Source organism: Bubalus kerabau, chromosome 6 (assembly GCF_029407905.1).
Source record: "Bubalus kerabau isolate K-KA32 ecotype Philippines breed swamp buffalo chromosome 6, PCC_UOA_SB_1v2, whole genome shotgun sequence".
Taxonomy (NCBI): domain Eukaryota; kingdom Metazoa; phylum Chordata; class Mammalia; order Artiodactyla; family Bovidae; genus Bubalus; species Bubalus kerabau.
The window spans coordinates 29,379,387-29,392,573 of NC_073629.1; the positions used below are offsets into that span (position 1 = coordinate 29,379,387).

Here is a 13,187-nt window from a genome sequence, read left to right on the forward strand (position 1 = left end):
AACACAAATCTCACTCTTGTTTCTGCTCTATTTTTTTGAAGAGACAGAAAGGAAAATAAACATCAAGACAAGAATAAGCTAAGAATAAGTGTAGTCCCAAAGAGAAATCTCCTGTAAATCCTCTACAATATTTTTAGGGTTTTTTTTTTAATTTTTTTTTTAACCTGAGCAATGATTCCCTCTAACTATACTCAAACTGAGTGTTGATATGTGGTACTACAGAGAATTAAGGCACAAGGCAGTAAAAGACAATGTGACTATCCTTTCATAATTCCACCCTTTTGGGCCAAGAATCACAAAAACCATGTTAAACTGAAGGGACAGTATTAGTTCCAGATTCTAAGTAACAAGTTGCAAAACAAGAATGGCAGCTATGATAGACTCAAATGTCAATGAGGAGCCAAATGAACTGACTTTAGAAGATATAAGTATTCTTGTATTCTCAAAAACACTGGAAAGAGCTCTAGACTTATCAAACCACATGGAACAGGAGCCAGACCGCTTTTATTTGAGTATTAATGGGCTGGAAAAGTTAAAGAAATAGAGACAGAACACATTGGTATTTCAACAGAAAGTTCATCCTTCTCACTCCAACCATTCACTGTCTCATATTTACTACCCAACACAGTTAGCAACAAATCTCTATTCCACAAAAACTATTTGTGCCAAAGAATTGCATCCTATTGCCAACACTTCCAATCTTCCCATTACCATCATCATCAGTACTTCCAAAATACCCTCCAGTCATTCTTACAATAGACAAGTACTGGAAAGATAATAAAACTACAAAAAAGAAAATAAATTGGTATAGACGTACTTTATAGTTGTCAGGAGCAAGTTGCTACAGCGGGGCATAGAGAAGGGACTTTGGTAAAGTGTTCTAATGTACTGATACAATAATTGTAACCAATAAAACCTATCTTTTTTGTTTTCTTGGTATCTATTCATCTCCCCACCCCCAGCTCACTCCCTCCTTTCACATTCCCTCCTCCCTTCCCTCTCTCTCTATCCCTTATTTCTTTCTGTCTCTTATGTGTATACACACACACACACATACACACACACACACACACATACACACACACACACTTACTTTGCCCTAATTTGGCCAACTAGATCTTGCTGCATTCATTGTCTTAGATGAGAGATGATTCAACCAAAAGCAACAAAAATGTCTGAGTTCCAAATCCCCAGTGTTGGGGTTAAGGGAAAGAGTCAAGATATAAGCAAGTAATAGATTTTCAAAATATACAAATCAGAACAAAGCTACCATCCTCTAGTCTTAAGAAATATTCACAGTTTGCAGGGGAAAAAGCCTTTAAAAAGGAAACAGAGAGCTTACTGGATTCTGGCAAGTACTTATGCAATGATTCCATAGCCCTCTACACTCATCAAGCTAAGCCTCAGGGCTGGGGAACACAGAAACCAAAGAGTTTAGGCAAACCAAGAGTAGAGTGAGACTGAGATTTTCTTTTTGCACAAACCAAGAGCAGAGTGGGACCGTCATCCCTAGGAAGATGACAAAACCTGAGAAGAAATGACTGTCAAATATATCTAGACAGATGGGACCTTAGCTTCACAAATTCCCTTGTCCCAACATACTGTGTAGTTAGGACAAGGGAATTTGTGAAGCTAAGGTCCCATCTTAGCAGGATAAAGCACAGGATAAAGCACACAGGATCAGTGCAACTGAATAGGCCCTGAGGACTGGTATCGATCCCGGCAGTATCAGGAACAGCTTAGCAGCAATCTATGTAGACCAGTAACTGAATACCTATCGAAATGATCAAAGTCTCAAAGGACAGATGACTGAGAAGTCAATGTCCCTCTCTACCACATGGCACGATATGGGCACCCCCAAATTTATATACAACCCCAGGTAATGAAGAAAAATTCAAATTTACTAAGATAAATTTCTTCCATGTGAGCAGAATAAAGGCTTTAAGGTTTTTTAACATTTTAAGATATAAAAATTTTGTGCATGCCTGCGTTTGTTGGCTAAACTCACTAAGAATCATATATTCCACAAAAGTTATCAGAGTATCAGAAAAACAGGCAGAAGGGACAGAAAGGAGATTCCCTACCACAAGTAGACCCATGCAAGGTGAAGACATTAGAAACTGTTCAGTGACTGGCCATACAACTATAAATATCAAAAGAGGATTCAACCACTATACTAAGTCCAAAGCCAGTTTAACATCTTGTTTATTTATTTAGTCTAGATAGTTCTTGCTTATTTCAATGATGTATATGGTTAGAAAATCTACACAAGGCCATGAAAAAATACTATCAAAGAAAAGAGAACATGAAAGAGGTGAGAAAACAAATATTAGAACAATTATAGAAATGAAAAACAAGGGCCAACAAATAAATAACAAGTATGCCCAAACAGAAATCAGAATAAGTGGCCAAAGATATCATAAAACTTTTCTGGTCTAAAGAAAGAGTATTACACATAGATTCAAATGACTGTCCTGACAAAACTGTAACTTTTAAGTGTTAGGTAGGAAGATAGGCATGAGCAATGAGGAAAGGAATCCAAGCTGATCTCTAAACCCATCCCAGACACACTCAGGAGAGCTCACAGATATGCTACAAAATAACCACAGAGACTTACTCCACTCCTGTACTTGTGTCCTAGGCACAGAGTGGATACAAACTACCCACAGGGGCTTCTTCAAGTAACCTTAGGCAGCTCATTTAGGGTTCATAAATATTCTATACATATATACATCTGATTATAACAGACTGAATTATGGGAAGACATACACAACAGAGCCTGTTCTATAAATTGCAACTGTCAATCAGCCTTGAGTTTATGCCTATTTGCATTCCTTTTCTTGATTGATGGTGGGTAAAACCCCTATTTTGCACAGGGCACAACAAAAAGGAAGAGAGGAGAAGTATAAAAAGAGGGAAGCCAAAAGGGGTTGGGAGGACAATGACTCCTTTGGGGTCAGCCTGCTCCCACATCTTGAGAAAGTGAAACAAAGCGAAAGTCGCTCAGTCATGTTCAACTCTTTGCGACCCCATGGACTATACAGTTCAGGGAATTCTCCAGGCCAGAATACTGGAGTGGGTAGCCTTTCCCTTCTCCAGGGAATCTTTCCAACCCAGGGATCAAATCCAGGTCTCCCACATTGCAGGCAGATTTGTTACCAGCTGAGCCACAAAGCATGCCCAACAATACTAGAGTGGGCGGCCTATCCCTTCTTCAGTAGATCTTCCCAACCCAGGAATCGAACTGGGGTCTCCTGCATTTGCAGGTGGATTCTTTACTAACTGAGCTAAAAGATATGTCTGCTTGAGTTGTAATTGAGTTGCAACTTGTCTGTTGTTTGAAACCTTTAGTCTGTCATTCCAAATTTTTGTTACTGATGAGACAAGAACTGAGGGAGAGAGAGAAACTGACCTGACATAAGGACCAAAAAAATGCCTGAGTCCTGGCAAAGGGAAAAGTACACACATAAGTACATATATTATATATGAAATCTAAGTATAGATAAATAGAACTGTGGTTATCCCCATTTCATAGATAACAAAAGTGTGACACAGAAAAATTATGTTATTTGCCAGGATCCCAAAATAATAAGTGGTGGCGCATGATTAAAACAGAGATATGCCTAATGAAATTATAGTAGGGATAAATGCAAAGAATGCTATTTGGATCCAAAAGTCTAAATGCATGTGTAAATAATGAAGTAAAAAAAAGTTAAAGATTTTAATTAATAGTGAAATCACTAAGCCTTTAATACAATGTAACTAGCAAATAAGCTGACTTTAAAGTTCATTAATGACACCTACAATTAGACAAGAAATAGGCCTTTACACAGGTCAAATTACAAATTAGATTACCTCATACAGGTCTGTATTCCTAAATATTCAAACAGACCAACCAAAATAACAAAAGCACAAAGAATCTTGAAAATGTAAGTTACAGAAGATAAGATTCAAAAAGGACAAGTAACTATCTTTAAAAATCTAAAAAGATAAAAATGTGCTTTAGACTTTTTCTATATGCCTTAAGGAGAAGAATTACATTAAGAATAGAGAAGCTACAGAGATTTCAGTATAAAAAATTTCAACTCCCTGTTTAAATTTCTTAATTTCAACTAACCCTGGCAGTCCAGTGGTTAGGACTCCACACTATCACTGCAAGGGGCCTGGGTTCAATCCCTGGTGGGGAACTAAGATCCCACAAGCTACATGACGTAGCCAAAAACCAACAACAAAACACACACAGATTCAACATGAAAATAAGAGTTGTCATTAAATGACAATCTTAGGGTTAGTGAGTTTCAACCATAAATATATTCAAACAAAGAAAAGACTACCACTTGGTAGTCATAAAGAAAATTATTAATTTCCTATAAAGATAATTAAAGCAATGGATATGTAAATAGAACAAAAAGTTTTTAAATCCTTTCCAACACAAAGTAATCCTTAGATTAAATAGTAAGGCTACAAAAAAAATGTATGCAGTACTTCGAACGGCAGGCTAAAGAATTTCAGTGTATTTAAGTGTGCAACAGACAGCCATGCAAAGGGTTTTTTTTAAAGGAACATCTAAGAACAAATCTTTATTCATTCATTCATGAATTTATTTATTGCCTACTATCTTCACATACACTGTGCAAAGCATTGAATATACTGAGTCAAATAAGGCATGATCCCTTGCCTGCAAGCTTACAGTGAGATGTCTAGCATGTGGTAGGTACTCAATATTTGTTGAAGGAACTGATAAATACATGATAAAAGCATAGTAAGGGCACTAAGTACAAGAAGAGGAGCATCTAAGTCAGAGTGAAAATTTAGAGAATATATCTCAAGGAATTAAGAATTAAGATGAAAAAGGAAGGAGGATCGGCCAATAAACATATATGAAAACTCACAAGCATAATCTGTTTAGTTCTCCATAAGCCTGTGTATGTGGAGCATGTGGAAACATTTAGCAAGGCAAAGGGAAGTGGCAAACACCATGCTATCCTGAAAATTATGGAAAGCCACTGAAAAAATTAGACAGTGACATTATTTGATCTATATTTTGAAAAAATGTTCAGGACTCTGTTTTCTGGTAACAACAAAGTAATTCAGACCAACCTTCCTCCCAAAGACATTTAAAAATCTGGAGGAATTTTTTGAGTTATTAAAAGAAACAATGACCTAAAAAGATAATAATGAATCATCAGACCAAGAATAGTTGAGAATTATAACAGAAAATCTAAACCAATTTCCAGTATCAGTCAGGATGGAATAAGCCCACTATAGCCTTTCTCTACTATTGATTACAACAAAAACTCAGAATGAAATCTATAAAGCAACTACTTAAAGAATCTGAAAACTAAGCAAAAGCAGGTAGATTGGGAAGAAAAGTAAAAAGCTGAAGAAGTGACTCATGTGAAGGCAAGTTCCCTGTTTGTTTAGTTTTTTCCTGCCTTCTCTTCTAGAATTACTAAAAATGTAAGGGCCCAGCAGAAATCTAACAAGAAGTATGAGCAGCAAAAGGAAATTCTAATTTTTTTTTCTCTCTTCCAGCCCTGTCTCAAGGGTGGCCCCAGAAGTGGAGCTACAGCAGCCACGGCAGAAAGGACATACAAAACCCCAGGAGAAACTCCATGATTCTGGCCAAGGGACAAAAGGACAGGACCTCTTTAAGGCTAAGGGTGAGGAGGGTAATGCTAGAGAGAGCTGGAGAAGAGGATTGCTATTTATTTATATGACTAGGTACAAGTCCCATAGGGAAAAGGGAGGATGTGCATACCCAAGATAAACCCAAGACAAATATAGCAGAGGCTCTGAAATCACTATCCAAGTCCCAGAACTAATCTAATCTTGAGTGCAGCATATATGAAACAGACCCAAAGTAACACAGCAAAAGCTTTGAAAACTGAACTGGTAATGGAATCCCAACACAAAAGGTAAGAAAGAACTTATGATCTGAACCTGAATTGCCTATCTGCTAAAATATAAACCAAAAAAAGGTAAGAAATATGGGAAATAACAGCACAGTGACCTCATTGTTATGACTTGAAAGATTAAACAGGCTCTTGACTAAGGAATTTTGCATTTACTATTTCTTCTGCCTGAAATAACTCATTCCCAAAACAGCTTCATGGTACAGCCCCTCAATTATTCAGGTCTCTAATCAAATAGCACTTAATCAGAAAAAAACTTCCCCAAATACTCTATCCCAAAATATTCTCTTTTTAAACAGTTATCAGCACCTAACATACATTATATTTACTCATTTATGGTATGTGTCCCCTTACTAGAGTACATACTCCATAACAGCAGAAAATTTGTATCTTTACTATTGTTTTCCCTCAGCATCTAGAACATTTCATGGTGCATAGTAGGTACTTTTTTAAATGTTGAATGAATAAAAAACAGAAAATTACAATAGAAAAATAAAGGCTTAAAGCAAGAATACATATGGAGTTCACACTAAATATAAGGCAAGTATTAAGACTTGTTTAGGGCAAGAATGTACAATGGAGAAAAAACAATCTCTTTAATAAGTGGCACTGGGAAAACTAGACAGCTACAAATGTAAACAAATGAAATTATAAAACTGTAATACACAAAAGAAACTCAAAACGAATAAAAGAACTAAATATAATGCCATATACTATAAAACTCTCAAAAGAAAACATAGGCAGGACACTTTATGACATAACTTGCAGCAAGATCTTTTTCGATCCACCTCCTAGAGTAATGAAAATAATTGGGACCTAATTATACTTAAAAGGTTTTGCACAGCAAAGAAAACCATACACAAAACAAAAAGATAACCCTCAGAATGGAAGAAAATATTTGCAAACAAGCAACCAACAAAGGATTAATCTCCAAAACATAGAAACAGCTCATGTAGAGCTCAATATCAAAAAAGCCTTGAAAGAGGACCAGGGACTTCCCCAGCAGTCCAGTGGTTAGAACTCTATACTTTCACTGCCAAGGGCACAGGTTCAATCCTTATTTGGGGAACTAAGATCCCACAAGCCATACAGCATGGCCATAAATAATTAGATAAACTGAAATATTGGAAAAAAAAAAGATACACTCTTTAGTTCATATAAGAAAGCACCTAAAAAATGTTTAAAAAGTTCTAACCTCTCCCACCAACTGATCTCTGACTTAGCTTAAAACTAAACAGAAGAAAGAACTAACAGCCTTGTCTCTCTAGCCCAGGTTACTTCCTACAAGGCAATCAATATAGAATCTCTCTACCCACATCCATATACTTTTCACCACTTTTTATATCTAGGCAGAAAAGTTCATCTTGAAAGTTGAATAAACAGGGTATAGTGGAACTGCTGATAGTGGAGCAATACATTCTAGAAAGTATATATAGTTACAAAAGCTAAGTACTATAGGCAGGGATCAAGAATAAAAAACTAGCAATACTGGAAACAACATTAACAGCTAATATATATTGAGTACTTTGCACTGTTCTAAGCATTTTATATTTATTACCTAATTTAATTCTCTAAACAACACTAAGAGGTACTTTAATAAACAGAAGGGCAGAGAGGTTACATAAATTATTCAAGATCAGGCAGATAAAAACTGAAAGTTTGAATTTGAACACAGGGATATCTAACTCTTCAGTCCAAGCTCTTAAGCAATAAGCTGTGTGATATCAATTAAAATTTGAAAAATAGAAGCTATCTTGGAAAAGCAGGTACACAATATTTCCCAATAGATTCTTGGCAGAAACAAATAACAAAGTAGAGCTGGTGTCAGATTAATGACAAAGACAAACACTATTATTTTTGAAAATCAGACAATGTTTTTCATAAAAACAAAAAAATTCCTACTTTACAATTAACATCAAAATACACACAAAATAAATACATGCACTTTCACATATATACCATAACCTTAATAGAATGTTTTAAAATAATGTTTCTTTAGGATGTGAGGGCGATCTGGTTGCGACATCTGTCACCCCATTGATCGCCAGGGTTGATTCGGCTGATCTGGCTGGCTAGGCGGGTGTCCCCTTCCTCCCTCACCGCTCCATATGCATCCCTCCCGAACCTGCATGCTCAGTCGAAGAGGATGACCATCCCCGATAGAGGAGGACCGGTCTTCGGTCAAGGGTATACAAGTAGCTGCGCTCCCCTGCTAGAACCTCTAAAATAATGTTTCTTTAGAAGAAATTTGAGAATTCTATTTATAAATACTACATGGCTATTCTTAAGTACTATGCTTTCAGCATAGCCCTCCATCAGTATTTTCTATTATGAATATGACTATATATCATTTTTGACTCAACTTCCTGGTTATTCTAGACAGAAGAGGTTATCTCAAGATCACACTTTAACAAAAATGAGAATTAACCATAAATGTCAAGTATCAATATATACCTTTTGAAATACATAATATTATCTTTCAAAACCCTTTGTGCTTTTGAAGCTCAAAGAATTAAGAATCTTGTTATTATATAAAGAAATGGTTATGAGACATTAATTCTAGTTATTATATAAAGAAATGGTATAAGACACATATAACATGTTCAAATAAAAACTGGTTTCAAAAAATTAAAAGATAATCTGTTCCCCTCTCCACCTCCCATCATTAAAGTAATAACAACAAATTGATAAAAATCATATAAAACAAGAAAAGATATTTACATTTCTTTGTCTTTTCTGCAGATCTGGCACAAGTTTCTTTGAGTAGATTACATAAATGCCTTGTAGCATTATTCCTGGAACAAAGGAAAGAGTTTGCATAAATGTAATCTGATCTCAAAGCAAAATCATATCTAAAAGTTATTGAACATTATAATTTTAAAGAAATTCTTAAAACATTATAATATTTTATATATATCATGAATCACTCATAAGTGACTATATGAAGGAAAATGGGTTGACTGTACTATTAGTTATTAAATCACTGCCTTCTTTGATTTAATAACTGCCTTCTTTGAAAGTAAAAGCCTCCTTAACAAGTTTCTACCCAAGTAGCTTTCAATAATCTCTTAGTAAACAGTTTCAGATTCACCTAAGAAATAAAATGAGAAGACAGGATTGGGATCTTCATTTACTAATTATTCCAGAAATATTCCAGCTATTAAAACATAAAATGAGTAATTTCCTAAATTTCATTATGTGAATAAAACCTCTGATCATCTCACAGATGCAGAGAAAGCATTTGAGAAAATTCAAAACTCATTTATGATAAAAATTCTTAACAGAGTGGGTATACAGGGAACCTATATCAACATAATAAAAGCCATATATAACAAGCCCACAGCTAACATCATATCCAGTCCTGAAAAGCTGAAAGTTTGTCCTCTAAGATCAGAAACAGGACAGGATGCTCATTTTCACCACCACAGCAAAACACAGGAAAAAGAAAGAAAGCACTCAAATCACAAAGAACAAAGTAAAACTGTCACTATTTGCAGATGACTTTATTATATATAGAAAACCCTCAGACTCTGACAAAAAACTGTTAGAAAAATTTAAACAAATTCAGTAAAGTTACAGTATATCAAACTTCTATTACAGGCCAGGAATATGATTTTTAAACACCCAAAGTCTCTTTCAAACTCAAGAAAAAATACAAAAATAAAAAAAGAATACACTAAAATCTACATTCCTTTCAGAAAGTCATGATCAAGCGAATAATTGGTTGATCTGAGTGACTTTCTATTAATATTAAATTTGTTATCCAATAATCAAGTCACTCTATTATTCTAAGTATTACTTTGTTTCTTATCTACATTCTGACAAAGCTCTTAACTAAATGTTAGGTGCTCTCAAATGACAACTGACAATTTGAGACCAAAACTGACACTCAACTGAATCAAGTGCTTAAAATAGAAAGATACCACACCAAAATATAGTCACTCCCTCCCACCATAAATTCTATATTATACTATATCATAATACACTGTTCCATACTACAGTGTATGCTATATATATAAACTAAAAGCAGTTACAGTATTCACAAAAAAAGTCAACTGTTTATTAATGGAGACAGCAGCGATTTAAGAAAGCTCACAAGTTACCAAATACTGGTATTAGGGCTACGGAAGACTTCAGATCTGCCTTATACTGTAGAAGGCCTTCCCAGGTGGTGCCCTCCAGTGGTAAAGAATCTGCCTGCCAATGCAGAAGACACAGGAGACTCAGGTTTGATCCCTGGGTCAGGAAGATGCCCTGGAAGAGGAAATGGCAACCCACTCCAGTAGTCTTGCCTGGAAAATCCCATAAACACGATGGGAGCCTGGTGGGTTACAGTCCATGAGATCACAGAGAGTCAGACACAACTGAGCATGCACGCATGTATACTATAGAAACTCAATCACATATCCATATAAAAGTGACAAGTACCAAACATATAGTAGGCACACAATTTTAGAAACTTCCTCTTCTTTCTCCCTTCCCCCTAATATCCAAACCATATTTAGCCAGAAAAAAAATTAAGGTAAACATCTAGATTTTTCTGGAAAATCATAGGTTGTCTTTGAATTAAGCTAAAACAATATGCTGTAATAATATTTTTCACTTATTAGCAACTTTACTGACAAGGTGAGAAGCCTTCTAGAACCATATTTAGCATAATGTTTAACTTAAAGCAAATAGAAATAAATTTATCACTGTATGTGGATTCACATTATATTCTAACCATTCAACATTTATTTATTTGGCAGATAAATTAAACAATTACATTTTTCTATTAAATTCTGCATGATACCATCTGAAGTGAAAGAAGCAGAAAATAAAGTTTATCTATTGCCTAGAACAAAGAAAAGGCAAAGTCAAAGATGATACTAAAGTTTCAAGCCAAAGTTAATGGAAGAATGATTGCACCACTGGCAAAAACAGGAATTTGACAGTTAGCATCAGGTTGGAACTAAGTTGAGCCCTATTCTGCAAGAGCTTCATCTAAAACAATAATCAAACAGAAAGGTATACAATACACATAGGCAGTTATAAATACAGGATCATCAGGCACCCTTTTCAACACCAAATAATGGCTTCCTCTGTCATTTTAAAAAGTGAGAAATTTTTTTTTAATGTGAGAAGTTATTAGTCAGTGACCAGTTTGCCAAATGAAAGAATGTAAAATATGTATGTTTTCCTTTTCTCCACAGCATCCAGACATAATTCTATATATCAATTAATATAGAAAGAGGTCACTAAATTTTTGGAAATTATTTTAATAATTAGCTTGAAATAAAAATAAATTTGTAAAGAACAAATTCATTAAATTATTACTTACTCTTTTATTAAATCTTTATTTTCTTGAATTCCTTCTTCTAATTTCAAACTTACTTTTTCATTTTCAAACTAATTTACAAGACAGAAGAACAGTTCATCACGTTTTAGTTAGCAAAATAAACACAACTATAATCATTAAGCAGCATTTCTTTGTTAACTTGCTATGATGGTCTATAAAAATTATTTTTTGAACAAAAAAAAGAACTTTTTGTCACACTTATGGATTACCTATAAGAATATGGGTCTTACTTTCATCAATCTAAAATTAGGTTTCCTGAGTCATCTCCAAAATGTATCCAATATTTTTATGTAAGATTATCTTCCCTGAACATTTTGAGGTGTTTTATCTTTGTCCTAACCCAGTGTTACATTTTCTCAAAATTTTTCTTTCACCATGCCATAATATTGAAGCTAAACAGCTTCAAATTCAAAGTTTTATCTGCTTTTTTATATATTAGAAAATGCCATTTTCTAATATATAAAAAAACACATTTATATCAAACAAAACATCATCAGGAATATAAACTGGTAAAAATTAAAACTCTATAATTAGAATCATTAACTAAATCTTTATCTAAAATAAGTTACTGTTTCCCTAGACATTTAATTAAGCTTTGTGCAACCTCTCCTGTGTTCATCCTAAAACTGAAATGCAAATAATATTAACGAAACTTCAAAAAAGCACCATTCTTAAAATCCACATGATAGAAACAAGATAAACCTAAGTTAACCATGAAATAACACTTCGGTTTAAATAGCACTATAAGATTTACTATACCATATTTTCAATTCCAAGTCTCATTATACCTGTAGTTCTTGAATGGCCTTCCGCTGTGCTTCAATTATTTTTCTATTTTCTTGCAACTTGTTTTCTTTATGCTTCAGTTCAGATTCTACATTCACTTTCCACTTCTTGATCTTTTCAGCCTCCTTATACAGTTTTGAATATAGTCTGCTCATTGGCTCTGAATTCTATTATAAAATAAGTTTTCAAAGACTGTTAATTGTTCAAAGTTTAGTATAACCAAACTACAGCTGCTTACTGAAAACATCCATGAGTATCTTAGTACTTGAGACCAAATCTCTCCTCAGTTTTTGCCCTAATATCATACTGAAAGCTATGTTAACTTTTTTTTAACTACTAAGGCAATACTAGCTACTTCACTTTATAACTTGGTCATGTGACTAAGGTTACTGATCACTTGACTAAGTTATTCATTGCTGAATAAAATCAAATTACTTCAAAATGTACGTTAAGTCAAAAGTTAGAAATCCTTAAGTCAATTAGAGAATCTGGCTGGTTAAAAGCTAAAATAAACCACTCTACAAATCTATAAATTTTACCAAAGGTCTTGCAACATTTTGGTTACACAGTTTAAGAATTAACCGAAAGATACGAAGTTTACAATACAATGACATGAAAAATAATACTGAACACAAGTTCTTTCATTTAGCCTGAGATTTTGTTTGGATTTCCTGCATCAACAATTTACATATTATAAGATAAATATCAGAAGTTTTTTTTTTCTAATCACTCTTTGATAGTTCTGTTATCAAAATTTAGGAATTCCATATTTATAAATTTGTAATACCATAATCCAAGCAACAAACATATAGCATTTTATCAGGCCATGAAATGTCTGTTTTAAAGACATCTATGTGCCATAAGAATGATTTTTATAACTAAAATCAAAACTAGAGTATATCCTACAAATTCTTTAGATAGTAAGCCTAACAATCATACCTGCTAATTCAAGAATTTTTTTTAAAATACTGGCTTACGTCTCAGCCTTCTCACATATTGTATCCATCTCTCCTTTTTCTATTTTTTTTTTGAGAAGGGTACTTCATTACTTATTTTGTGATACTTCCTATTTTTTAATTGAAGGATAATTGCTTTATAGAATTTTGTTATTTTCTGCCAATTCAAAATAATCAGCCATAGGTATAGGT

General features: G+C 34.0%; 1 protein-coding gene across 12 annotated transcripts in view; it reads right to left on the minus strand.

Moving 5' to 3' along the window:
• The window catches only part of SYCP1 (synaptonemal complex protein 1), a 152,039-nt gene that overhangs the window by 134,968 nt on the left and 3,884 nt on the right, over positions 1-13,187 (minus strand). For all 12 annotated transcript variants that reach the window (XM_055584635.1, XM_055584637.1, XM_055584636.1 and 9 more), the window contains 3 exons: positions 12,042-12,206; positions 11,236-11,303; positions 8,637-8,710 (listed from right to left, as the gene is read on the minus strand). In XM_055584635.1, coding sequence (XP_055440610.1) covers positions 8,637-8,710; positions 11,236-11,303; positions 12,042-12,206 — 307 coding nt within the window. The remainder of the gene's footprint in view (positions 1-8,636; positions 8,711-11,235; positions 11,304-12,041; positions 12,207-13,187) is intronic.